The sequence below is a fragment of the Mchenga conophoros genome, linkage group LG18 (genome assembly GCF_057382185.1).
Source record: "Mchenga conophoros isolate Kocher_MC1m ecotype Shallow Benthic linkage group LG18, M_conophoros_male_GT1.1, whole genome shotgun sequence".
Classification (NCBI taxonomy): domain Eukaryota; kingdom Metazoa; phylum Chordata; class Actinopteri; order Cichliformes; family Cichlidae; genus Mchenga; species Mchenga conophoros.
Genome location: NC_140543.1, coordinates 3607577 through 3634472, shown reverse-complemented (window position 1 = coordinate 3634472; position 26896 = coordinate 3607577). Strand labels below are relative to the sequence as shown.

The 26896-nt window shown below is 44.2% G+C and overlaps 1 protein-coding gene across 7 annotated transcripts; it reads right to left on the bottom strand.

Annotated features, from left to right (window-relative positions):
- Window positions 1-155: 155 nt before the first annotated feature.
- Window positions 156-25485, bottom strand: hhla1 (HHLA1 neighbor of OC90). Of its 7 annotated transcripts, none has more exons than XM_085255676.1 (15): window positions 25030-25485; window positions 22257-22352; window positions 22121-22177; window positions 20548-20628; window positions 20143-20226; window positions 19282-19365; window positions 19118-19201; window positions 18980-19036; window positions 17755-17835; window positions 17589-17615; window positions 17389-17478; window positions 15676-16218; window positions 11540-11696; window positions 10211-10293; window positions 156-595 (listed from the first exon to the last, which is right to left on the bottom strand). In XM_085255676.1, the coding sequence occupies exons 2-15, from the start codon at window positions 22345-22347 to the stop codon at window positions 552-554; spliced, it is 1563 nt and encodes a 520-aa protein (XP_085111802.1). In that variant the 5' UTR covers window positions 22348-22352; window positions 25030-25485; the 3' UTR covers window positions 156-551. The 7 variants fall into 7 exon arrangements, with proteins under 7 accessions (XP_085111802.1, XP_085111801.1, XP_085111803.1 ...); XM_085255675.1 differs by having other exon boundaries at window positions 25047-25097; XM_085255677.1 differs by having other exon boundaries at window positions 22257-22349; window positions 25047-25097.
- Between the last annotated feature and the right edge of the window lie 1411 nt (window positions 25486-26896).

The window sequence follows — 26896 nt, the reverse complement described above, 5'->3', positions numbered from 1 at the left end:
AAAATGTCCCATCTTCACCATTTTTATGCTCATGAACAGTCAGATCTGGATCGACTCCGACAGGCTGAAATAATTCCCTCCTCTGTCCAGACGATCCAAACCTCTTTGATTAATCTGAACAAATTAAGGCTGAACGTAGATCCAAAAACGAGCAATGAGAAAAAAATACAATTACCAGACGTTTATTTAACAGACATAAAACCTCAAACCCTACATCTGTTTCTGGGTTTCTACAGCTTCTTCTTCAGATTTCAGACTGTATCAGCCTCACAGTCTTCATTTGATCTGAGGATAAACAGTCCACACTTAGTCTGAGGGTTGCAGATTTCAGAGTCCAGTATTAATCAAATTATTTTTCATCTTCTTGGAGATACAAAGTAAATGAAATCACAGAGTAGATAACGGGGATGAATGTGAAGCCGTGCCGCTGCGTGAGCGTGTAAACAGTTTCCAAACCCGTGCAGATGCAGAAATCTGACTCAGATCTGGCCTCCGTAATCGTGCTGCGTGCCGTAGTTCGTGATGATGAGCGGCTCTTTGTTCCTCTCCGGTCACAGTTTATTGCACATCTTTGTCAGGCACCTCTGTTTCAGGTCTGTGGAGGAAAGGTTGCAGCCAGGTCACAGAGTTTTACGACAAAACAATACCAGCTACGGCAAACGTTCCCCTCTGTTTCCTCCGATTACAATCCACGAATGATCCGTATTTTAGTGTGTTTAAGAGAAACGAACCGAGCTGCTGGCTGTTTCCACAAACACGCACGAGCAGAATCACGTGAAGGATTTATTACAGTGCAGGCAACCACAGCATACCACATTAAAAAGGGGTCGCACTCCTCAAAACACCCTCTGTTCCTTTGGTCAGCGGACACAATAGGAGGAGTGTGACGAGCTCTGAGCTCTGATCTCAGCCTGAAGGACGTCAGCAGGCCTCCCGGCTCAGGAAGACATTCAAACTTTCTGTCATTCCTTCAGCGTGCGACTGACTGCACTTTTTACTCGTGGATCAATCAGGCTGATAAAGATTAGACAGACCCAACTAATCACTGCTGCACTGTTGCATTATTACCAGCTGCCAAATATTTACTCGTTATCACGTCAGTGTTGCTGCACTCGAGAGGAGTCGAGCGACTCTGTAATGAGATCTACCACGAGCATCACCCCTGCACAGATTCAGCTTCTTCTTCTTTTAAGTATGACACACGTTCACGAGCTGCAGCTCTTTTCATACCTTTGGAGAGATTACACACTAATGATGCGTCTCTCCACCCTCATCTCCATCAGCCACTGTTCAGGGTGTAGAATCAAAGTCAGTCAAAGGGAACCGGCAGCTGCTGGCAGCTCTTAAGGTGGAATGTTTTCTCACATCATAAATTGTCTCTGAACACACCTTAAATATTGATATGACCACTCAAACCCTTTCGTTTGTCTTAATCGTGACGTCAGCAGTGACTGGGCTTTCCCATGATGCACTGAGTGTTTCTTCTTCACTGATCGTCATTCTCTGTGTTTATACACCTCTCTACATTTAATCATTATTTATTATTAATCTGTGGCTCACCTGTCTTCCTCCCCTCACCCCAGATGGCTGCACCGCCCTGATCCTGGTTCTGCTGGAGGTTTCTTCCTGCTTGAGTTTTTCCTTCCCACTGTCACCAAGTGCTTGCTCACAGGGGGTCATGTGATTGTTGAGGTAATGTTGTGGCTTCTATGTAAATAAAACTGAGCTGAATTGAACAGAATGAAGAAAATCCTAAACCTCTTAAAAATCCTTCTTCCTGTTAATAACAGTTTTCCACCATTTTATCTTCACTGGGATCATAATCCGAACTTTGAGGAGAACCTGTCATGAAGTTTTGTCATGAGCTCGAGTGTAGAAAGGTTTAAAAAGCTTTAGCGAGCTCTCGTCTCCACACTGGTCGTCTCCAGTCCAGGAAAAACAGCAGCACATTTAAACTGAAGCTTGAGATCACTTATCTGAAGGAGCTTTTAGTATAAATGTGATTTAAAAATAAAAAGATAAAGTCACTGTGAAGTGCCGTGAGTGACTCGTTCTCCACCTCCGATGGAGGCAGTCAGCCTCCGTGCATGGATCCCCACAGGGCTCCTCGATCACAGAAGAAGAAACGATCAGAATGATTTTGTTCCATAATCGTAGCTTCATGCATCGCTCCATCATCTGCTGCTTTTCTAGTCAGGGTCAGGCTGCAGGTGCAGCAGCACCTCCTCCAGCTTTTCCAGAGAAACAATCTCTCCAGTGTGTCTGGACGTCTCCTCCCAGTAGGACATGAAACACCTGACCAAGGAGGCATCCTGGTCAGATGCCCAAACCCCCAACTGGCTCTCTTCATAGCAAAGGAGCATCAGCTTTACTCTGAAAAACCCCAGACGCCAGACAGAGGAAGCTCATTTCTGCAGGATGTATCCACCATCTCACTCTTTCAGTCATCACCCACAGCTCGTGGCCGAGGGTGGGAACAAGAGCCTGAAACACTTCCTCCACACAGGGAAGCAGGTCATCCCCAGCGTATTTACTGAGCTTAAAAAAAGATTTTAATTTCAATGAAATCAAAAATAATTCAAATAGTGGGCATGCTGTTGTTGTGGGAGGTGCTATAGGCAGCGAGGGGAGAGCTGCAGGAGGACTTTGCCCTCAGATTAGGCTCGCAGGTGCCTGCCTCTGTTTTCATAGCCTGGTTATAAAACGCCTGGCTGGTAGCCTGGTTTTTATAGACCGTCTGCAGGAAACCTTCTGCAGCACCCATCGTTCAAGATCCTCCAGTGACGGGATTGCAACGACATCACATGACTTTTCACGCTTATCTTGTAAAAAGTTGCGTCATCGTGTTCGATATCGTTGCCTCCTGAACACCTGAAACATTCTGTGATGATCCACCAACGATTAATTATTAATGATCAAACATGCTTAAAGCAAAGGTCTCACACATACTGAATAAATGATGACTATATGAAACAGATTATACTGACGACGCAGAGCTGTCATCTTTTCCACATTTTCTTTCATTATTTTCTTTATCTTAATCATAAAATAAGCATTATGTGGAGAAATGAATGCGATCTCGCTTGAAAGCTTACCCATAAAACTCCAACAACCCTGAGTTTGCTCCCCATAAATGAGCCGGAGCTTCTGCGATGTTGTGCTGTTAGCTGAGAGTTTTTAATCTTTGCCTTCGCTGCTTTTCATGTCACTTTCTAATCAGGTTTATCGGAGTCTAAAAATAAACCCGGAGGTCTAATGAGAGCCGGAGGACTGAGCTGACAGGCCTCTCGACGGCCTGCCGCTGGAATCGTTCGGCGTGTCAGACGCCGGGAAAGAGGCGACTCTCTCCACAACCTCTTGAGCCCATTAGATTCCTGCAGAGCTGCTGCTCTAATGAGCTGTGATATGGGCCGACACGTCGCCATCAGCACAGGTGAAGGATGGAAGCGAGCTCCCAATTATCCGGTGTGCTTTAAATGCACCAACATGGATCGACTCTCGTACCAGCTTTACTGATGAAGCAGGAAACAACAAGTCATTATAGAACTACAAAATGACCTCATCTTTGAGGCTTTCACTTCTCGGTCCTTACTCGTCAGATTTTCTCCTTGTTATTGTTAAAAGGCCTACACAGACTGTATATTAAAGATGGAAGCAGCAACTGTGACGTCACCCTCTGGATCTGGGAGTCGTCTCATGTGAAGCATTTTCATCTTGGTGTTTTGAAGCACGCGAGGCATTTAGAGGACCTGCCGTCCTTCACTCACCTCCCTGTGCAGGTTCCCGGGTCGATGTCAGCGTTCACCTTTGAACCCTTTTCTGATAACAGCTCAGCGTCCATGTTTACGATAGTTAGCCACAAATTCTGAATGAGGAAAAACGGCTCAGCTTTGTACTCAGTGTAGTGTTCTTCTTCAATAGGTTTTATGTTTCCTTTCTTAATTGCCGTCATCGTGTCCTGTCATGTTTTCATCTCATCTGATTATTTTAGCACTTTGCTTTAAATCTGCTACATAAATAAATTTGACCATATGCATTCATTACCTCTAGACTGGACTATTGTAACTCCCTCTACTGAGGCCTCCCTCACTCCTCTCTTTAGCGTCTGCAGTTAGTACAGAACGCTGCTGCAGCCTTTTATCAGGTGTCAGACTGCATGATCATATGACTCCAGTTTTAGCTAACTTACGCTGGCTTCCTGTGAAATTTCGCATTGATTTTAAAATTCTTTTACTCGCTTATAAAATCTTAAATAACACTGCCCCGTGCTAAAAAAGCACTAAGATCTTCTGACCTGATGCTCTTAATGCAACCCAAGTCTGGGTTGAAAACCAGAGGTGATCGTGTCTTTGCTATTGCAGCTCTCATTCGCTCTTCTGAGACTGTTCAGTCTTTTAAATCTCGTTTAAAGACCCACCTTTTTACTCTGGCTCTGACGTAAAATATTTTGATTATCATTTGGTTTGTTTCTATGGTGTGAATGAGACTCGGCGGGTCCAGGGATCATAAGTATTGAATAAAATGGCTGAAACCTGTCACACCACGACACACCCCAACCCCCGAGTCCCCGTGTTTTTAACTCGGCGGGCGTGATTAAGGGTGCCGTGCAGGTGCGTCCGCCCTGCCTGCATGGCACCGGAGACCACGCCCCACCACAGTAAATTTGTCTTATTTTATTTATTTCCTAACTTGTGGAGCACTTTGATCAAAACTGCTGTTTTAAATGTGCTATATAAAAAAATTTATAGTTTTTTATTTGATTTTGATTATCATTGTCGGGTCTTCACCTCGCGATATTAAGCACGGTGAGGCGACTGTTGCTGTGATTTGGCTCTATGTGAATAAAATGTATTTTATTTAATGGAACACTAAGAGTGAAACATCAGTGGGTGACATTTCAGATGCTTCCTCCATATTTTATATACAACCAGCTCAGAAACCAACAAATCAACATCATGTTGTATTCTCTGCATGCTTACTGAGACAGACCCGGCTTTACACTCTTTGAGCAGGACAACCATTTTCTCATAGACTTCTATACAGTCTGGGCTTTTCTGCACACCGGGTTTCGCTTCCTACCGGAAGAAAGAATGCAGACAGAACTGGAAGCTACGGCCATATTTCATGATGTCACACATCTCCAGCAGCAGCCACAGAAAGCTTCTTTTACGTCTTTCGCACATCCAGTAATTCTCTAAATGCTGCAAGACCCACAAACGGCAGCTCAGATGCTTCGGAACCAACCACATCTCCCAGAAAGCGCACGAATGGATCCGATTGGGAAACCGAGGGATTCTGCAACACGTCGGTCAGGCGGTAAGGCGGGCCCTGATTTATATTCTACTGGAAGCTAATGCAAACCATAGTTTTCAAAATGATCATCATGTGAGACTTAGGAAGACTTGAACAAGCAACTGAGAACATAAACTAACTCAGAATTTACCGAGGTTATGATTTGATTGAGCCGGTGAGTCGCCTCCTGCTGGCCATTATCAATAGCGCGGGTTTAAACCACAACCAATAAGTTCATCTACACTGAACAAAAATATAAATGCAACACCTTTGTTACTGCTCCCATTCCCCATGGGATGGACGTAGAGACCTAAAATTCATTCCAGATACACAATATAACCATCCCTCCCAAACAGTGGTCACAAATCAGTCCAAATGTGTAGTAGTGGGCACGTCTGCTATATTGAGATAATCCATCCCACCTCACAGGTGTGCCACATCAGGATGCTGATCTGACATCATGAGTAGTGCACAGGTGTACCTCAGACTGCCCACAACAAAAGGCCACCCTGGAAGTTTACAGTTTTTTGTTCTATTGGGGGTCTGGGGACCCAGAACCGGTCAGTATCTGGTGTGACCACCATTTGCCTCATGCAGTGCAACACATCGTCGCATGGAGTCTATCAGATTGTCAATTGTGGCCTGTGGAATGTTGGTCCACTCCACTTCAATGGCTGTGCGAGGTTGTTGGATATTCGTGGGAACTGGTACACGCTGTCGTATACGCCGGTCAAGCACATCCCGAACATGCTCAATGGGTGACATGTCCGGTGAGTATGCTGGCCATGCAAGAACTGGGACATTCTCAGCTGCCATCTGCCCTGAACAATGTGAACCATGATTCATCCGTGAAGCGCACACCTCTCCAACGTGCCAGACGCCATCGAATGTGAGCATTTGCCCACACAAGTCTGTTACGGCGACGAGCTGGAGTCAGGTCAAGACCCCGATGAGGACGACGGGCATGCAGTTGAGCGTCCCTGAGACGGTTTCTGACAGTTTGTGCAGAAATTGTTTGGTTGTGCAAACCAATTGTTCCAGCAGCTGTCTGGGTGGCTGGTCTCAGACGATCTTGGAGGTGAACCTGCTGGATGTGGAGGTCCTGGGCTGGTGTGGTTACACGTGGTCTGCGGTTGTGAGGCCGGTTGGATGTGCTGCCATATTCTCTGAAACGCCTGTGGAGACGGCTTATGGTTGAGAAATGAACATTCAATGCACGGGCGACAGATCTGGTTGACATTCCTGCTGTCAGCATGCCAATTGCACGCTCCCTCATTGCTTGTGGCATCTGTGGCATTTTGCTGTGAGACAAAACTGCACATTCCAGGGTGGCCTTTTGTTGTGGGCAGTCTGAGGTACACCTGTGCACTACTCATGATGTCAGATCAGCATCCTGATGTGGCACACCTGTGAGGTGGGATGGATTATCTCAATATAGCAGATGTGCCCACTACCACACATTTGGACTAATTTGTGACCACTGTTTGGGAGGGATGGTTATATTGTGTATCTGGAATGAATTTTAGGTCTCTACGTCCATCCCATGGGGAATGGGAGCAAAAACAAAAGTGTTGCGTTTATATTTTTGTTCAGTGTATGTTGGTCAGCTGGGTAACGTTGCTGTTTATGTGTAAACTATTTTCCTTTACAGCAGCTGGGCTCCACGGTGGGAACATTTTGCTGCATAAATAGGAGAAATTGAGAGTTGGGTGATTAATCTTTCATCTTCCTGGTCTCCAGCAGCCTTTCATTTCTAGTCGGCGCTGATCGCCTCTTTAATCAGTACCAAGTACAAACGAGCGCACCCAGACTTCAGATCAGCTTCAGATGATCAACAACGATTCTCTGAGTAACAACGGAGCAAAATTAAAGTGAGATTTGATTTTTCTGTTCTCGGTCAGCAGAGCTTTGTAGGGTAAGCATGAAAACTGAATGTTTTTGTCAGCCTGTTGTCATTAAATGCTTTCTGAATTAAGTTATCGCTGTTATCGCTCCCTGTTTTCTCCTCTTTGTGAGCAATTTCTCACCATGAAACACAAAAGCAGCCTGAGAGATCCTCTGGTAATCACTCCTCATTATTTCTCACTCCAACATTAAAACCTAGTAAAGGTTTTAGCTTCTTCTTCTCCTCATCTCTGGCAGATCCTTCCACACGAACCCAAACAGAAACCCGCCGATCATCCTATCCATATATTTAGGAATATTAAACATCCCTGGGTTTTCCTGCAGTGCTTAGAAGAGCACAACATGAATACTATCCTAAAACATTTTCATCTTCTATCATAGGGTGACAGCATAGCTTAAAATGCACCGATATGAGAAACAGTTCACCGTTTATACTTAAGATCACATCTTTCCTGTACTTCCAAACTCCTCACGCCATAGCCACTATTTTCTATGTTAAACTTACAGCTCCACATGTTTCTTTTATGCCTCATGCTGATACTTGAGTAGCTTTGCATGAATAAGCGTTTAAATTAATCACTTTTAACTCCTGCTGAGCCTCGGTGCAGCTACTGAGTCCATCCTCTGACTCAAACCAGCAGTTTTTGCTCCTCCTCCTTTGAGCCAAATTTCTCCTCATTGGCTGCCCCATAAAGTGGGTGTGGTTTTCATACTACAAGATGACATCATACAGAGCAAAGAGAAAAGAAACTGTCTGATCCATCACATTCTCAATGTATATGAGATGAATTAAATACAGAAGGTTTAATTGAGACTCAGTAATACATCTAATAACTTCTCAGTGCTCTGCAGTTTCAAACCAGCACCTTCAGGATTTGGATCAACATCAGTTGTTTTATCTGACTCCTTTCAACATACGTGATCAGACTGCTTTAACCCTTGGATGCACAACCTACCAGTACCTACACTCTTCCACGAGTGGGGTCAAAAATGACCCCAAATAGAAACAATGCATTTTGCTATAAACTCGGTTGTTATTTGTCAAAATCTTTAAAACGAAGAGTTGTAACATTCTCATATTTGAGGTATTCCTCATAAAACGTGTTTGTGACATGAGGCCCTTTGCATTTTTATTTATTTTTTCATTAATTTTAAGAAATCGCAGTTTTTGTATCACTTGTATCACTTTTGTATGCTTGCTCCGCATATACTGCAGAAGCTGGGTCTTCCCTCTGAAAGGCACAAGTTGTTCATCCACTGTAACACAATCACTGAGGATGAATTTCTGCCTGCAGTTGACCAGGAACAGGCCCCATATGTAGCAGAAAACTGCCATGTGGTTTGTTTTCAGTCGGTAGGCTCTGGTCCTCTTGTCATCAAAGTGCAAGAAACGGCGAATATCTTTAAATCTTTGAATTGACATAGTGGCCTGTACAATAGGTTATGCAGAGGACTCCCAAAAAGCACACCAACTGGTACATCCCAGTTCTTCTCACTTCCTGCAAAAATGGTCAATCAAATGAAGGCCAGGAACTTATGTTTGATTATATTTTTCCACTCTTTCCCCTGTCTGTGGCTACTCTTCATGCCTCCATGTTTGTGTATGACAGCACCTCTTCTATTATATTATCAGACATGAACATCTTCCATGCATTTACTGGGGAGACAGTACTAAACCCAACTGCAAGCCCTGGCTGACTAATTCAGAATATTGTGGCTAGAGCAGTAAGAGGGGCTCATTCTGTTAGACTCAATATCCATTTCCTCTTCAGAGGACTCATCGGAGGACTCCTCTGTATCTGACTGGCCTTGTTAAGTGGGGGGGACAATAGTCTGGGTCCTCTATATCTGAGATGTCAGATTCTGAGTCAATGCCTCTGATGGGCTCTTCATCCCATCCGTCCTGGATCATTTGTAAGTCCACAGGGATCCTTGCTGGCCTCATAGCAACCATGCTACTTTAAATATTAAAAAAAAAAAAAACATCAGAAAGGACAATGTTTGAAATGCACAGGAAACTATAAACAGGGCTGCACATAAATGGTCCTCGGGTGCGCATTTGCAGAACCAGATAAGAAGTTGGAATGCGTGTTTGCGAACATAAGATGTTCTGGAGGAGGACAGACATTTGTTCAGAACTCTTAAAGATGCCAAAGAAGCAAGCGCCGTAGGCAATAACTTTGGTGTTCCTCCACAACAAAAGAAGCGCCTATTCTCTGAATTTCCGGGAATACTTTTATTTTGACAGCGAATGCACACCTGCAGACCACTTATGTGCAGCCCTGACTATAAATCACGTATGTTACTGTGTAAAAATTCATTCTTGATCCATCAGAAGTGTAAGTGGGTCAGTGAGAGTTGCTAAGAATGAAAGTTTCATAGAAGATTCCATAGGAACTGCTTGGGGTCATTTTTGAGTGGGGTAGAGATACAAAAACTGCATTTTTTTTAAATTAATGAAAAAATAAATAAAAATGCAAATGGCCTCATGTTACAAACATATTTTATGAGGAATACCTGGAATATGAATATATTACAACTTTGCATTTTAAAGATTTTGAAGAAAAACAACCCCTGGGGTCATTTTTGACCCCACGTGTGCATCTAAGGGTTAAAATCATCTGTCCATGAATCGTTCGTCACTATGAATCGTCTTCATGTTCTCAGTGTGAAAATGTCTATTTTTTTATTACTTTCTTTCCTGTTAGCTCAAACATTTTGGAGGTGCATGTTTTCTTCAAGTTTCTTGGTCAAAATCTTAACAAACTCCTACAAAATCAATAGATAATGTTGTGGCCGACTGCATATTTTACAGATTTGAAAAGTTTACTCCTTTTCTCTTCAAACATCAATAAAATATGCAGTTTGCCCCGGGGCGCCCAAACTCTTTCATACGGCTGTATCAGGCTGAAGCGCTGAGTTTATAATTTGCTGCTGCAGGTGTTGGTTTTACTGCACAGGGAGTCTCGAGCATCAGAGCCCGGCAGGTCAATGACTCATGCTGTCCACTTACTTCTGGAGAAGGAGACCCTCCTGACCCGCCGACACACTTCAGAGGTGTGCTTCTCATACCAGAGGTGGCTGTCGTCACAGTACCTGCAAGACAAGATGACAGCATGAAGCGCTGACCTTGAGCTTCTGCTTCAGAGTCAGCTCGCCATGAGTGGGAACTTCAGCTTTCAACAGACAGAAATCAGGCTTGTTTTGAGCCACATGTCCGAGAATATACATTTTAATTGATGATTAACCTGCAAGCAAATACAGTCTTTACATGGAGGTGGTCACGGTCTCTGATCACACCAAAGCATTCCCAAAGCAGCGAGCAGACATAAATCTCTCCAGGACGTCCTGAGTTTGCCCAGGGAGTCTCCACCAGGTAAGACATGCCTGAAACACCTCACCTAGGAGGTGTCCCTCTCAGGTGACTTCAGATGTGTCAAAAAGAAAGGAAAAAAAAGGTTTTGGCAGCAGGGGAATTAAACCACCAGGACTTCCACCCTGAACGCTGCCCGGCCCACAGACCACTTCACCTCCACAGCCCGACCTGCTGAGCGATCAGGCCAAAGAGCCACAGCTGTCTGGCCTCTTCCTCTGACCCGGCTCCAGCACGGATCCTGGGGAAGGTAACTCGCTCTTTTTTTCTTCTTCATCATTCGTAGTAAGAGCTGTAAGCCCCAAACAGGAGAATGGCACAGGCGTTAACCCTCAAACAAGCAGGGTAAGAAAAGTCAGAGCACCTCTGACGCCACAAGGATTACACCAGGAGCTCAGTGATGCCCCGGCTCAGATCTGGGATGTCAGGCTTGTATTTAACCACATGGGGGCCAAAAGAAACTACTGAGCATCATTTTGAGTTGTTGCAATTTATTAAAATTTCAGCCAAATCGACTGACCTGTCGCATCATTGTTTCACTTTGATTTTCAGGTTTTTTTTTTTTAAATCCAGCCCTCTGCAGGTCGATAATCTTTGTTTCCATCAAACAGCATGAATAACACATTGTCCGGTCCTTCTCAGTGTACATACCCAGCATGATTTCTTCTCATTTTCTGAGCAGTGCTCATTAGATCGAGAACACAAACAGCTTCATTTTAACATTTGCTGCTGTGAACTGTCACGAATGACGTCAGCCACTCATTCTTGTTAAGAATACTTCAGAAAGCTTCACCCTGTAATTTCTGTCTACCTGTGTGTGTCTCTGCCTTACACTGCCGGGGTTTATTGTGGCCACCTAAAGAAGTGCAGCAGCTGAGAGAAATAAGTGATGCAACACTGAGCAGGAGTACAATTCAAACCGCCGTCTGCAGCGGTGCTGTCTGGAGGCAGCAGGGGGAATTTGCCGACCTTTTCATGCGCGTCTTGTGGCTGAAGGGTCTGCACAGGCACTGGGAGAAGAACTTGCACAGCTCGAGGACGCAGGGCTGCAGCTTGTGGGCGCCGACGGTCGTGGCGGCGCCGGGGACGGACTCGGCGCTCAGCTCCGGCCTCCTCCAGGGACAGCCTCTCAACACACAGAGAGAAGAACGTCAGTCGTGAACCGGCTTAATTAATCTGTGTGTTCTGCAGGAGAAAATCTAATTAGGAGGTGATGTCCACAGACAAAAGGTGATCGTCACATTAAAGATAATAAACATATCATAAATTAACCTTTAAAAGCTCACAGAACATTCAGATGAATTTTAATTGCGTGCTCGTCCACATGCTGCACGTTTTTGTTCGCCTTGCAAACAGGATCACGATGGGAAAAATCTTTTCCTATTCAAATTTAAACCAACAAGAGGGATGTTTGGTCGCTGGTGTGGAAATGCAGCACAAAGGATTTCATCCTGGAGCGTGATTAACATCAGCTTGGCAACCCAACCAAAAAAAGCACGCACAGAATCTGCTTTTCATACATGGGACATTTTAGAGAACATATTACAGACGGTGTGATGACGTGAGGGAAGGCGTGCACACTATTGTCAGTGTCGCTCTGATGGTGTCATTGGAATAGTTTCCAGCTGAATGAAGCTGCAGTCAGTCGGGAAAATTTCAAGAAAGTTTCTTGAAAAGCTAAAAAACCTGAGGCTGAGGAGTTTCCTCTGCAGCAGGGGCAAAGTTCAGAGTTCAAACACTGAAAGGGTTGGCTGAGAGGAGACCTTCATGATGAAAGTCTGCAGAGAAACCTGAACAGAAACATACAGAGTGGACTTTGGACCTGCAGAGAGCTGGACTGATACGTTCAAAATCCCACAGAGTCGTGTTAAAATGTTCACCTTTACAGCAGAAATAAGCACGTCCTGAAGCAAAAACACCGCCCGCCTCTGTGACGTTTCCTCCTTTGTCACAACTGCACGACTGTGATCATTTTTATAACTCACCTTTTTCAATTAGATCAAGCTTAAAGTTAAAGTTGGGGGTGTGGCTGCTTTGATTGACAGGTAGATGCTGTTAGGTGTCTCCTAGGCCCCGCCTCCACATCAGTAAGTCAGATCTGCAGTCTTTGGTGTTTGTGTTGCTTCATTTTTCCCATATTTACTGAATTTTCTTGGCTGCCTTCTGTAAACCGATCAGCTTCAGTTCCCTTTAAACCTCAGTGCTCTTCTGTCCTTCACGTTTGTCCTGCAGCTCATCCAAACCTCCATCTGCTTCTTCTCCATCACCACTAGCCGCTACACTCCGGCGGGTCCCGTCCTACCGCCTACTGCTGCTGGGGCTCTGCCCTGCGATGTAGCTTCTAATATTTTATAACTCTGTGCTTCAATAAATTATGTTCAGTTCTCTCAGAGTCTCTCTCCTTATTAAACTGCAGTCACTGAACACGAACCATCGATTCTGGAGCAGTTTTAATGCAAACATCCAAAAAGTCTGTGCTTCACTTTTGGTGAATTAAAATTCTGGTATTGTGTTCGTCTTTCACTTCACATTAATTAGCAGATGACTGTGAGTGTGCAGCTCACTATGATTCAACGATAACTCAGCTCTGAAACATGGATTTAGTTACATTTGTAACTTTGTAACATATTGTAATATTAAGTTTACTTAGTTACTGTTCCTACTGTCGTGGAGCAACTGTAACCACATAACTTCCTCTGGGATTATTCTGATTCTGCCACGCCCATCTTTTATTTACAGTCTATGTTTCCATGGTGACACACGGAGCTGTGATGGTGTGGGGGGGCTTCAGGCAACAATGAACCCACAGCAGCTTCCTGCAGAGACACAGCAGCACGTGAGGTTTGAGGGTCATGTGACTGACGAACTGCTGAAAACCTGACGTGAACTCATGAGTTCAGCCAACAAGTGTCAGTTTTCCTTCTTCAGCATCATTGTGAAGAGGAGAAAATCAGTCAGCAGGTGAACTCATGCAGCTTTTCATCTGAGCTCCTGTCTCCAAATTTACTCATCATTTCATTTTAATTTGAACAGAAATAAACACAAAAACAACAACGACCTGATTTTCAGCGTTCATTCCTGAGTGTGTGTGTGTGTGTGTGTGTGTGTCAGTCAAACATCAGCCTCCACAGGCCGACACTCAGACATGTGCAGCTGGGTGACAAACGCTCATTTCACTGCACGCTAATGACTCGCTGACAAATTGCACAGGATGCTCCGGCCATCTGATTGTTGCTAGGCAAAAATCAGAGGAGGGGACGGGAGCATTGGGGGCGCAGCTGTTATCTGCAGTGTGGTGTTACTGCCATCTAGTGGCTGTGCTGGGAAAGGTGAAGAAACACACTGAGCGCCTCACAGGTGATATCTTAGGAGCCACAACCATCACGTGCTGCTCGACATTAATGCAGCGCAGGGCACCGGGCACATCAACAGCAGGCGCTGGGTTTGGACTCGCTGCTGGTAACAGATCGGAACATTTCTCTAACTTTTCTCACTCATTTGTTGGACAAACTGTAACAATCATGATTACGATCACCTGTTTCAGTTTACATCACCGTCACATTATTTACCCCATTCCTGTCCCAGTTTTAGTCCTGAAACCCCAGAATGGCTGTGAATGAACAGATGACACAAGCCAAACCTGAGATATGCTGAATTCATGCTGCCAACGTTTACGTAAAAACACCGGCGGCGTCAGCCTCCTTGTGGAGACACGTGTGGTATCAAACTCCTGCATCACATTGTTCTCAATTTATCATAGTCACAAGATTTTCAGAAACCTTGACCACTGATTTTAACCTCGGGGTCAAAGTCACTATGATTCAAACTTGTCAGAGATTTTTAGTAGATACACCCATTGTATAGATGCTCCTATGTCACCTCGTACTCTCGTTATTACATTCACACACTTGCATGTCCATGCCACCCGCCCGTCACGTCATGATAATCGGCCGTTTACAGCTGAGGGATAAAAATCCAAGAAAATATACGAAGGGTGTCCCAGCAGGAGGGTCCTGGGTTTGAATCCAGCCCAGGGCCTTTCTGTGGGAGTGTGTGGGTGTTCTCCAGCCTCCTCCCACAGTCAAACACATGCAGTGAGTGTGAACGTTGCCTCTGTGTGTCCCGTCTTCCTCCCTGACCTATGATAGCTGGGAAGGCTCCAGCCCCGCGTGGCCCTGAACTGGAGAAGCGTAAGAAAGTGGATGCTTGTTGTTTTTCTACACAGTCTCAACTTTATCTACCGTGGGTCACACTATTTATGCAAATTACACTATATTCAATTAGTGAATGTGCATTTCACATATTTTAATCCATTGTCACATAAAATAGTCTTAATGTACGTTAACGGCTGGAAACTGTTGACATTTGAATCCGTATTCATTTTCCTCACGATGTAATTATGGAATTTCATAACGAGCTCCTGGTTTACGCTGAGTGCAGCAGACAGATAAACGCTGAACGCTTGGCCTTAATTTGACTTTAACCTCTGCAGCTTAAAACCCATCAAAGCTTTCACACAGGAGGCTGCGAGCCTGCGTTACCATGGTTACTATCTGCAGCATGGCTTCCCGTGCCACACACACACCTTTCTCCAGGCTGAAATTGAATCAGTGCCGCTGGTGTGTCCAGAAATGACAAAGGAAGGCTGCAATGTGATTAGAGTCGCTTTGTGAGAGCAGGTCAGTGGGCGGAGTCAGACTGTGGCTACAGTGATGTTACACAGGTCTCCATGTTTGATTTCCTCCGTATCCATTCATCAATAACGACATAAAATCACTCGTCTGTCCTTATGTTTCCCAACAAGCCGTCATCATGGGTCACAGTGAACCCGTCGCCATCTTCGTCCAGCAGGTAAAACTGTGAGAACTTCTTCAGAACTGAAGAAGCTTCTCAGATGAGAGGAGAAACGTCTTCATGAAACTTAAAGAAGTCCAGATTTTCTCTCATGTATTCCTCTGGTGCATTTTTGGTTTTATTCATTTTTTATTCTGGTTATTTGCCACATTTCATCTTTTTTATTTTGAGAAACACACAAGAGCATCTTCCTCACTGCTGAAGCTACAAAATAATTCATATTAAAATATCTGAAAGAACAAATCGTTTACCTGGTTTCTCCGTTGGCTTGCTGGGAGTTGTAGTTCCTCTAACCAGAGGCCCTGTAGTCCTGGGCACCGTGGGTCCTGCTGAGGCTCGCACAGGTGGAAGTCTCGTGGAATGAACTGTGGACGTCGTGTGCGGGGCTGCTGTGCTTGTAGACGGCGGCGTGCGGATCAGACTAACTGCTGGTGAGAAGGTTGAAGCTCTGCCCGGCGTCGTGGGTAATCGTGGTGCTGCTGTGGTGGGAGCTGCAGCAGTCGGAGCGGCGGTGGTGGTGGTTTGCCGTTTTAAGGTTGTAATTGGTGCTAAAGTTGTTTTTTCCACTATAGTTCCACTCTGAGAAGATGCCACAGTGGGCGTGGTCCCCCTTTGTGTCGTTACAGCTCTTGCGGTCATGCTTGGCGCCATGGGTTGCTGGATTGTCTCCGGTGTTTCGGCTGTAGTGTAACTCTGAGGCTTGACGGTCGTAGGCTGTGGAGCTGTTGCGAGCAGCTGAGCTGTGGTGACCTTCGCTGTAGATGCAGCTGCTTCATCCACAGCTGTTGGTGAAGCTGATAAACCAAGAGAAAGAAATAGGCTCGATTTTCTGTCTCCACAAGAGTGAAAGCAGGACGCAGCCATCATGGGACTGAAGACAGAACCACGTGTTAAAAAATAAACACGTTTACAGCCTGAGTCAGCAAACAGGTAAAGCTTAAAGGTGTCCTCGACTCCACCTCAGCAAACTGGACCTCTCCACTGTGTCCATGCAATTTAAACTTTTAACAGAACCTATGCATATAACTGTAATCTGTACACAGTCATATAAACAGCAAACAACAACAATAAACAACAAAACTACTTCATTAAACTTCACCAAAAACAAACAAAACAAACCGAGAGACAGAGAGTGGGAGCATCAGTGGTCTGATCAACATTTTAGTACACTACAGGATTTAAAAAGGCTCGATGACCACAGAAGACCAGATGGGGGATGATCACAGGATCTTTTCCATGGTAAAAACCCCCCCCACACCTTTATAGGAAAGAAACACCCTTCAGAAGGTAGCTGTATCCAAGCACAGGGAAGACAGAGGTTTCACACTGAGATGCAAACCAGTGCTGAGTCTCAAGGACGGAGGCAGAGCAACAATGAACATATGAAGCTAAGATCAACCTGCATCACAACCACAACAAGAAAAAAAGCGCACAGGAGGCTTGAACAGGTAACAACGTACATCATACGACACTGGCTGTAAAACAGTGTGACGCACAGACGCATCGCTTCCTTTAGCCAATAACTAATGTTTCTCAATCATGTGACACGACACTCGACCACGGAGAGAGCTACACACTCTGCTGAGATTCACAGCTCAATAACATGACAATGAAAAGCAAAAAAGACCCTGGCTGCAGTCGCTCCGTGTGCTCAAAGATCAGTCTTTTGGTCTTCCTGGTATTTCTCACACAAACAATTTCTCCTAAAAATTAAAACCTAGCATCTGACTGACTTCATTATACTTTTAAAAACCTGAGCAATCTCTTTTATTTAGTGTTCATTCATGCATATCCTTTTAAATGTGCTTCCAGTTCTTTGTTTTACACATTTGGTTGTGAACATCAGAGATAAACCAGCTTAATCCTGATTAAACTTTGGAAACCGAGTCTGGCCCGAACTTCCTGACAGATCGAGCTGTGAAGACGAGCCAAACGCTGAACGCCGGCCTCCTGGAGAGACTCACCATGTGCGGTTGAATGGACTCTGCTGGTTAGCATGGAGCTCATCCCAGATGGAGAGATGTGACTCAGATTCGTGGGCAGTTGGTGCCATTCTGAGATTTAAAATAGACAATTTGAAGAGGAGAATTAAGCGGCTCTTCGAGCGTCTGGTTGATGACAGCAGATGCTTGAAGGGGCCTGTTAAAGGTCCTGATGTACTCACCGACAGGGAGCCGGAAGGAGATGTTAGCTGGTTCAGAAAGACAAAGTGGGGAAAAAGAAAGTAATGAAAAAGAAGACATAATGAGCTCTACACTGATCTGGTGCTGTTCGTTTTAATCTGCCACCTGCTGGTCATCAATGAATCCGTCACAAACCAGTGAACAGACCTGTGTGCGGTCCTTCCACGATGGTCTGGTTGAAGAGCGGCGTGATGGAGCCGACGTCCCACAGCTCAGGCACCTCTCTGCCTGGACAAAACACAATGTCGCATTCAGACAGACACCTTCATCAGCAGCATCATCATCAGCCTCATCTTTGATGCCAGAGATGTTAAACTCATTTTACAGGGAGGACTGCGCACAGCCCACCGATCCAACGTGGGCCAAACAGTGAAACGCCAATCAACAAAGTTTAATTACACATTTAGAAAAAGAAAAAAGGGGCAATTTCTACAGTATGTCTCAGCTTCCTACGTGATGAAGATGAAATAAATGTGTCAGCATGATGTAAACTGTGTGTGTGTCAGTAGGAGAAGCTGCAAAACATGAAAAGTTAAAAATATAATAAATATACGCCCTCCTACTTATTTTACAAAGCGGTCCAGCGGGCCCCGGGCCTTATGTTTCACACCATTGCCTTATACACTATATGAAAGATTTTTCAGGTATACTACAGGAGCATTTATAAGGTTTAGTCATATATTTTATCTCTTTAATCGCTCTCTGAGGTCTGTGGAAGATAACAGAAGCTTCCCCACCAGGAGGCGCTGTTTTACCAACTGCGATTGTTTTTGGATCTGCTGCTCTTTGACCTTTTGAGAGCTCTTTTTAGCCCCTCTGCAGGATGCTTTGCTGTGTTAAAGTGTAAACAGAAAAAATGTTTTGTTGATGTTTACGTGATATCTCTTTAAAACCAAACATGGAGATAAGGTCACATAACTGTTTCTTCACATTCTGCTGAGAGCTTTCATTTTTAAATGTTTAAAAACACAAACATTTATAAAAAGTTCCTCAGTTTCAACCTCATCTTATCTGATTTTTGGCTTTTAAAAATGCTTCACCATGAAATAAATCAAGGGAGAAAATAAAAATGTGATACACACAAAGGAAACACCCTGTGGGCTGAACTACTGGAATATACCCAACACATTTCTTACTGCTTGTTCTCAGAACAATAAAGATTCAGCTTTTAAAAACAGTTTATAGTTTCACACAGCTATAATAAATCTGACTCCTTTCTTGTGAGCATGGACCGGGTATCAGTCTTAGACGTGGGTCAGGAGCAGGAAGAAAAGGTTTCTACTTCTAGACCTCTGTGAGGATAAAATAAGCATGCAGTGTCATTCCCCCAGGCCTCAGAACTTTACTCAGGACAGAGGAGGCCTACACATACCCATCTTACCGGCCATCACGCAGATGTAGATACAGTCTGAGTTATTCCTCTGGCTCACTGAGACACAAGCAGACAACACGCCGTTAGCCAGAGACACAAACACATCATATAGCGTTTCATTTAAATAGCATCTACCACCTGAGAGTATCGAGGAGGATTTAAAGAGCTCGTGCAGGTAGCTTGTAGAGTTTCCCATCACATCCAGCAGTATGGCTGTAAAGTCTGATGGGAAACAAAAACAAGTTTACATGCAGCAAACTGCACGAAGCGTAAAATGAGGCCGAACGTTCGAATCCTCCTGCCTGTTAGGTCGTTGGTCTCGTTTGTGACGCAGTAGCAGAATCGCCTCCTGAACACGCTGCTTTCTATGCTTCCCACACTGGAAACTGCAAAACACACAGAAACTGTTCAGAGAGCACAAAGTCATTCATGGATTTAAAGTTTAAGACGTGTCAGGACGACACGGCCTCCAAACATCTGCTGACCTGCGTATTTCCAGCTTGTTAGTCTCAGCTTCTGCTAGCAGAGCTTTGCATGATTAACAGTTTAAAATAATCCTCATTTATCTTATTCTGAGCATTGATGCAGTTCATGCTCCGCCTTCAATGCTCTGTTTTAGCTCTTCTCCTTGGGCGCCCGGGGCCTTTGCCCAGCTCAGATGAACATATTAGGCATGTCTCCTCTTGATGACATCATACAGATCCCACAGCAGGAAAAAAAACTGTATGAAACTGTCCATACACTGACCTCACGACTGAGTGGATGACAACACAGCCACCACTGGAACAGGAGATATATGACAGATAATAATCAAAGTAACAGAATAAGTCCTCCTTAACAAAGTTTGGCAAATAAGATTATTTCTGTAATATGTTAGGACACGTCCTCGGTGCTTTATTTTGCAGTTTTAAATAAAATAATGGGTTCTTCCCTTTCTCAGCCTTCACCAGTGCATCAAACTTCATGACTGACCCTAAAGGTAACAATCTGACACGATTAAAGAGAAAGTCTCGTCTTAAGAGTAGAGATGGTTAACATGCGGTGGTGTAATTACTACACATTCACACCACCAGATGGCAGCATAGACAAATGCAGCCTTCGCGTTACTCTTTGCTGTCTGCAGCTTCGGAGGAAGCAGACGTTTGTAAGGAGAGAACATTTACTGTTGTAGACCAACAGGGTGAGTTTGTGCAGAGCCAGGGAGCTGTAGGACGTGACGCTGAGCAGAGAGAAGAGCTGCCGGGAGCCTGCAACACAAAACAGGCGAACATGTGAGCTCACACAGCCTTAGATGCATTATTACATACAGGAGAGCACTGCGTTCACTAATGACAATCTCATGATTAAGGAGAAAGGTGCAATAATCAGTAAGAGGACGGGGTCGATGTTGCGACCTCGTCAATGAGCCTGAAAATCAAAATCAGAGTTAAAATGTTAAAACTGGGCTGAAGGGAAGCTGCTCTTTGAGCGCACTGCTCCTTTAAATGTTGAGTCCTCTCTGCAGTTCAAAACCAACAGAAGTGTGACTCTGTGGTTCAGACCTGAGAGACAGCGACAGGACAACGTACCCGAGTGGCTGGAATTTATTAAAGTATTGACGAGCGGCGTGAGGTCGATGGCAGCGGGGTCGATGTGCTCTGCTGGGATTTCTGGGAAATAAAAGCAGAGCGTAAAGTCAGCGGGAGCTCGTTCTGGGTGTAATCTCCGTTATGGAGACAGCAGCATCAGCAGAATGAGCCAGTGTAATTACTGGATGTACTGGAAGGGAAAAAAAGTGACAGTTACCCAGAGGAATGGGTCCCCGGGGGGCGGGGCAGTTATTTAAACAACACAAGGTCAGTGTAACAGTTGGTCTAATCGGCATTTCACTGAACATTTCAGTGATACAACCCAGAGCAGGTTCACAGATGTTAGCTGATGACTTCTCTGAAGTGTGTGTTGGTGATGACGGTATTTACCGTTAGACAAACTGCTCCTCTGGGACGTTAACGACGTCTTTAACATTCGGGGTTTGAGTTGGTAAGCTTTGGACTGAAGCCTGATGAATGGCACATTTTATGCAAATTAACTGAGTTTTAGTTACAAAAAGGAGGATTTTTTCCACATATTTCTTAACATTGACCAACTGTGCCCTCCATCCATCACCGCTGCAGCATCCTCAGCAGAGGCCCAGACCTCCACCAGCAAATCCAGGCAAACACTGAGGCGTTCCCAAGCTAGCTGGAAGATAATCTTCAGCAATTTGCCAGGAACTCCTCACCTAGGAGGTGTGCAGGAGTCAGATTCCCAAACCAGATCAACTAGCTGAGCTTCACCGTTTGGAGGAAGCTCGTCTCAGCTGCATCCTATCGGTCACTAGCCAGAGCTCGCGGTTGTTCGTGGGCGTAGATCGAGCAGTAAATCATTAACTTTGCTTCCACGCTCTCTCTTCACCACAACGGATCAGTCTGTCCATCTCCTGCTGTCCCCCCCCTCACTTGTGAACCCAGAGCTCCACCCTTTCCCAGCTGTGAAGCTTGGTATTCATTGACTTTCTATCCATCCTCTTCCACATATCCTTATCAAGGTTGTGGGGGGGAGGGGGGGGGGTGCTGGAGCCCATCCCAGCTACCATAGGGCGAGCGGGGGAGTATACCCTGTGTTGTTGCAGGGCTAACACACAGAGACATACAGACAGAAAGGCCGCGGCCAGGTGGAGGATTCGAACCCAGGACCTTCTAGGTGTGAGGCGCCAGTGTTAACCTTATTCAATTAATATATTCAAATATCACCTGGTTAAAGAAACAATATAAAAAAGAAATCTGACATGTTCAGTGACTCAGTCTGTGCTGTGATGCAAACCCAGAAAGTTTTTTATTATTCAGAAACTGCAAACCTCAATAAACATAGTTTCCTGAATGTAGTGGGGGACAGTCGTGATCTTTAAAGATATTCATATAAAAAATACACTGAAGCCAGTTGTGTGCGCCTCCACATCAACTGTGTGTAGGGTTTTTATTTTTGCTAGGTGACAGCGCTGCAGTCGAAGTACTTTGTGGGGCTTTAAAGTTTCTTTGTTCGAGCTGGAAAACAACACGTTGAGACGTATTTGGCAGCCACAGTATGTGAACAAGCAGAATGAGAACCAAGGAGGAAAAATACCCGTGGAGTCAGCAAAGTCTCTCCTGTGCCTGTCCTCCTGCTGTCTGCAGATCAATGCTGGAGGAAACAAAAACAGCAGTTATTACTATTATTAATAATTAAACCAAACAATAGAGCCTTTATAGCCTCGGCCTACCTTGGCTCACGAGCAGGAGTATTAAAACTGCAGAAACACAGATTATGAAAGAGAAGCGTGGATGCTGTGTGAACCTCCAGGAGCCTGCCATGACTGCTGCAAACACAAACAGCATGCAAACGTTCACTCTCAACATAAAAATACAGCTTTTAGTGGGCTACATGGTTAGCACAAGGGCAAAGCCACCAAACCCCGTGAATTTGCATCTCATGTAAGCTGCAACAATCAGCTCATATATGAGAGACACGTTGCTCTGTAGAAATCAGCCTCACACACAAACAGAGCAGAGAGCCAGGAGTTACAACATAAAAGCTGAATAGATCATCGTCACATTAGTGCTGGAGACGACGTTAAAAGTAATTATTGTAACACTTTGTAATGCAGCTGAGGGTGTAATTACCCTGTAACGGAATGAATTTCAATGCATTTTATTTGACATTACAGTGTAATCGAATACTTAAAGCTAGGTCTGTGAGAGTAAGGATGTAACAGGGTGTAAGTCAGGCTTTTACAGGAAACAAAGAAATAATTATACTGTAAGTAAATGTAAGAACACTGTACTTCTACTGTAAGTACAATGTACGTACTTCCAATAGAAGTACATGAGTCCACTCCATAATACAACCCCACAGAGTGGAGCATATTTATGATGCAAGCTGTGGAAATAATGTTTGTTTTTCTGCAAATTTACCGTGAAACTGAGCACTACCTCAAATTACTTACAGTATAATTATTTCTTTGTTTCCTGTAAAAGCCTGACTTGTTGTTGACACTCTGATTGTAGTGTACCTACCTTTAAGTATTTGTAAGTAAATATAATTACATCAGAATTTTAAATCAGATGCACTGAAATTCCATTTGATTACAGGGGAATTACACCCTTAGTGGTGGCCCACCAAAACAAATAAACTCAACAGAATGAGGCCATAAACATCTGTGTATAGCTCTGAAAGCTAATAACTGAAGCTGAGTTGGGGACTGGCCGTACTTTAATGTAATACTAATTTAAACCATTAGGTGGTGCAGTGAGTCTAGATAACCTTTATCCAGGTAAATGATGAAACACACATTTCTTCTGTAAAAATGCAAAGTCTGTGCAGGAAACAGAGAAGAGGCTAAAGAGAACTAGAGAAAGTTAAAGATCCAGAAACATCTGAACATCTGGTGATGAACGCGTCGGCCAATTAAAACACATCAGCCTCTCTCTGCACACTGCAGGTAAACTCTGTGCCTCCATCAAACACCTTCAAAAGAGTGTCGGGTTTGTGTAAAAAACGTCACTGTGAAGGACCAGGAAGCCCTTCACAGTGACGTCATGATGACTCTATAATCCCACCAGTAGACCCAGTGCTCCCCAGAATGTCGGTAAAGATTTTTAGGAGCTTTTACATTAAATTTTCTTGGCATCTAATTTGCGTTTTGTGCGTTCAAAGTAGGGCTGCCACGATTTGTCGACTAGTCACGATTACGTCGACTATCAAAATCGTCGACGACTGATTTAATAGTCGACGCGTCGTTTGAAGCTTTGTAAGATCCCAAAAGACGCAGGAATAAGTAGCAGGATTTAAGAGTGTAATAACGGACTGAAACAGAAGATGGCAGCACTGCATGTACAAGGATGCCAGCTGCCGTTAAACCCCGAAGAAGAAGAAGAAGAAGAAGAAGAAGCAGCTTTGTCCCAGAATTCATAGCGCGGCCCAGCTTAGTTTCCAACAATGGCGGCAGCTAGTTAGTTTTAATATTACTCTTATTATTCTTTCTGGGTCACAAAATAAACGTTTAACATATTTTCAGGCGAGAATGTAGCTGTGTAAACCTCAAATATCGGCTCAGTTTATCAGGACACCACATATTTTCAAAAGCGCTCCGACGTTTTCGGAGACGTCTGTTACCCACTAGCTCGATAGCGAGCCGGGGGCTAGGTCACTAGCGCCGTGAGAACACCGGACTCCCGGCAAATTGTTTTCAAACCCACCGCCGTCTTTCGCTACTCAGGTTAAATATATATGAGTCACTTAGATAAATTAAAAATGTTGTTGTTTGGCTTTTTTTGTCAGTATTTTATTTGTTCCTGAGTAAATCGGTTTGTCTGAGATTAAAGTTATAGTTTTTACACAGCTGAATAAACGTCAAGCAGACAGCTGATCATCAGAAGTGTGAGATGCTCCAGAATTTACTCCGGTGTCCTGTTATATTTTAGATAGCAAGGAGTTTATTAAACTCCACCGAGACAATCTGCTAATTTCATTAAAATTGAATAAACTATCATCTTGTCTTTATTTTTAGTTAGCACCTTAAAAGCTTAAAGCTGTAAGCTAATGATAGTTATATAAGAGCAGATGCTGCTGGTGCAATAAGCTGTAGTTTTACGTCCAGTGGATGATGATCTGATTAGTCGACTAATCGCATAAATAATCGGTGACTAGTCGACTATCAAAATAATCGTTTGTGGCAGCCCTAGTTCAAAGAAAGTCTTCCTCAGTCTAGTCACTGCATTTCTGTATTTCTTGACTCATCAATTCTGATCAAGATAAAAATCACACACATGCACAGTCACAGGTTTCACAAATCAAAGTCAAAGCAAACTTTTTCTTTTCAAAGTGAACCGTCTTTGTTTCCATAAAAAGAGGAAAATATATTGTTTTTACAGCAGCAGCACTCAAAGTTCACAGCATTCAAAATTTTAACTCCAATTCTTCGATAGTTTGACCTGCCATAATATTATTATTATTATTGGCTCCCAGCTAAAATAAAACCAGTGAACACGTCTCACCTGCTGCTTGAATTCACCTGCTGCTTGAATTCACCTGCAGCCCTGCGGAGCCTCCACCAGCCTCCACCAGCCTCCACCCTGCGGTCACACACCGGCGGTCAGATAACGATTAAACAACGCCTGTTTTCTCCCCTCTGAACATCAGCGGGCTGACAGCTCAGCGAGCTCTGGCTGCAGGCCGGGTACTGATCCAAACTCACTCCTGCAGCTGCACTGCAAGAAATATCCAACTGCAGGTGCTGCACTACACTGCCCCCCAAAGGCAGAGACAGGAACTGCAGGAGGCTCTGAAAGCCTGGAGATCGACTTCATGCTGTTTGACGGTGATGAGAACAGAAAACTGTACTTCAGCAAGTCGTTTTGACCATGTCTACGTTCCTAATTGCTGCCACGTGATTGGCTGGTTATATATTTGTGTTAGGGAGCAGTTGGACAGTTGTTTCTGTAAAGTGACAGGTCAGTGTAAATTTAGTCAGTCAGACACTTCAGGTGAGGTCAGGCTGCTGTGTGTGGCCTCTCCTCACACACCTGTTTTCATTTAGCACGAGCTAATTCAAGCTCTTTTCATTTATTGGTCCAAGTTTCATGCATCCTGCAAATAAGCTGCTGGAACTCCAAATGTCTGACTCACACCAACATACAGCCACCTCACTGAAACGATCCTTGTGAAACACAAAACTTTGAACTTCTGTAAAAATCTAAATCATACCTGACATGTTTCTTCAGTTACACCAGATGAAATCCATCAGGATTGGTACTTAGCCTGAGTCTGTGGAAAGTTTATTTTTAGAAGGACATTTCTTACAGTGTAGGTAAGTGGCCATAATAAGCCGCTGGAGTGACATACGAGCCGTGGGGAAGATCAGTGAATGAGGGGAGTGAATGTGAGTCTTTAATGCCGGGGGATCGGCGGGCACTTTGGCCATCCTGGCGTTCACATTCAGGCACGCAGCGGTAACTGGCAGTCAAGGCTGCTCAGGGCCTGGGAACGGCCGCCCCCGGGGAACAGAAACAGACTTTTAGCGCATAATTCTAACAAGAACGAAATGAAATGAGCTAATGAGTGAAAAACAAGCTGCACACGTGTCCACTGATGTTTGTGTTCTGGGGTGGAAACGTTATAAAATAAGAATCCTAAAAATGAGTTAAACCATCTTCACAGAGTAACAGCAGCGACAGCCGGAGCCGCTGTGAGCGAAATAATAACGTTCATCTGAAGGTTTTCAGCAAGAGGCCACACATGAGAGTCAAGGCTGAGAACAACAATACTGCAAAGAGACAAAACAACTCCAGAATGAAACAAAAACATCACAGAGAAACATGCAAACCAACACAGTATAAATACACAAAACAACAACAACTACAAAAGAACGCACACGTGAAGTAAAAGCCAAAAAAATGCCACAAACTGATGCTAAACAAGAGATGGAAAATAACTGCAAAACAGAAAAATGTCAGATAATAATGGGGACACAAAGACTCACAACACACAACATGATGCACACGAACAACAAAAGCCTGCAAACTGGTCCCAAAACGAAGAGACATGAATGTAAAACAACTACAAAGAAAGAAGAAAAAGTACTGCGATACAACTAAGAGACGGGACACATAACAACCAGAAAAGTACACAAAATCACTACAAAGAGACATCAAACAACTACAAAGGGCTGGGAACATCCGCAACTAAGCTCAGACACACACAAGGACAAAAACAGCCAATAAAAAAAGCACATGTTAACTAAGACGACATGCAAAGCAGATACATTACCTCAAATATTGGACACACAAACACAGCAAATGCACACAAATCTACTCCAAAGACACACAGCCTGTCTGCAGAGGGCTGCAGGACATTTAAGAACAG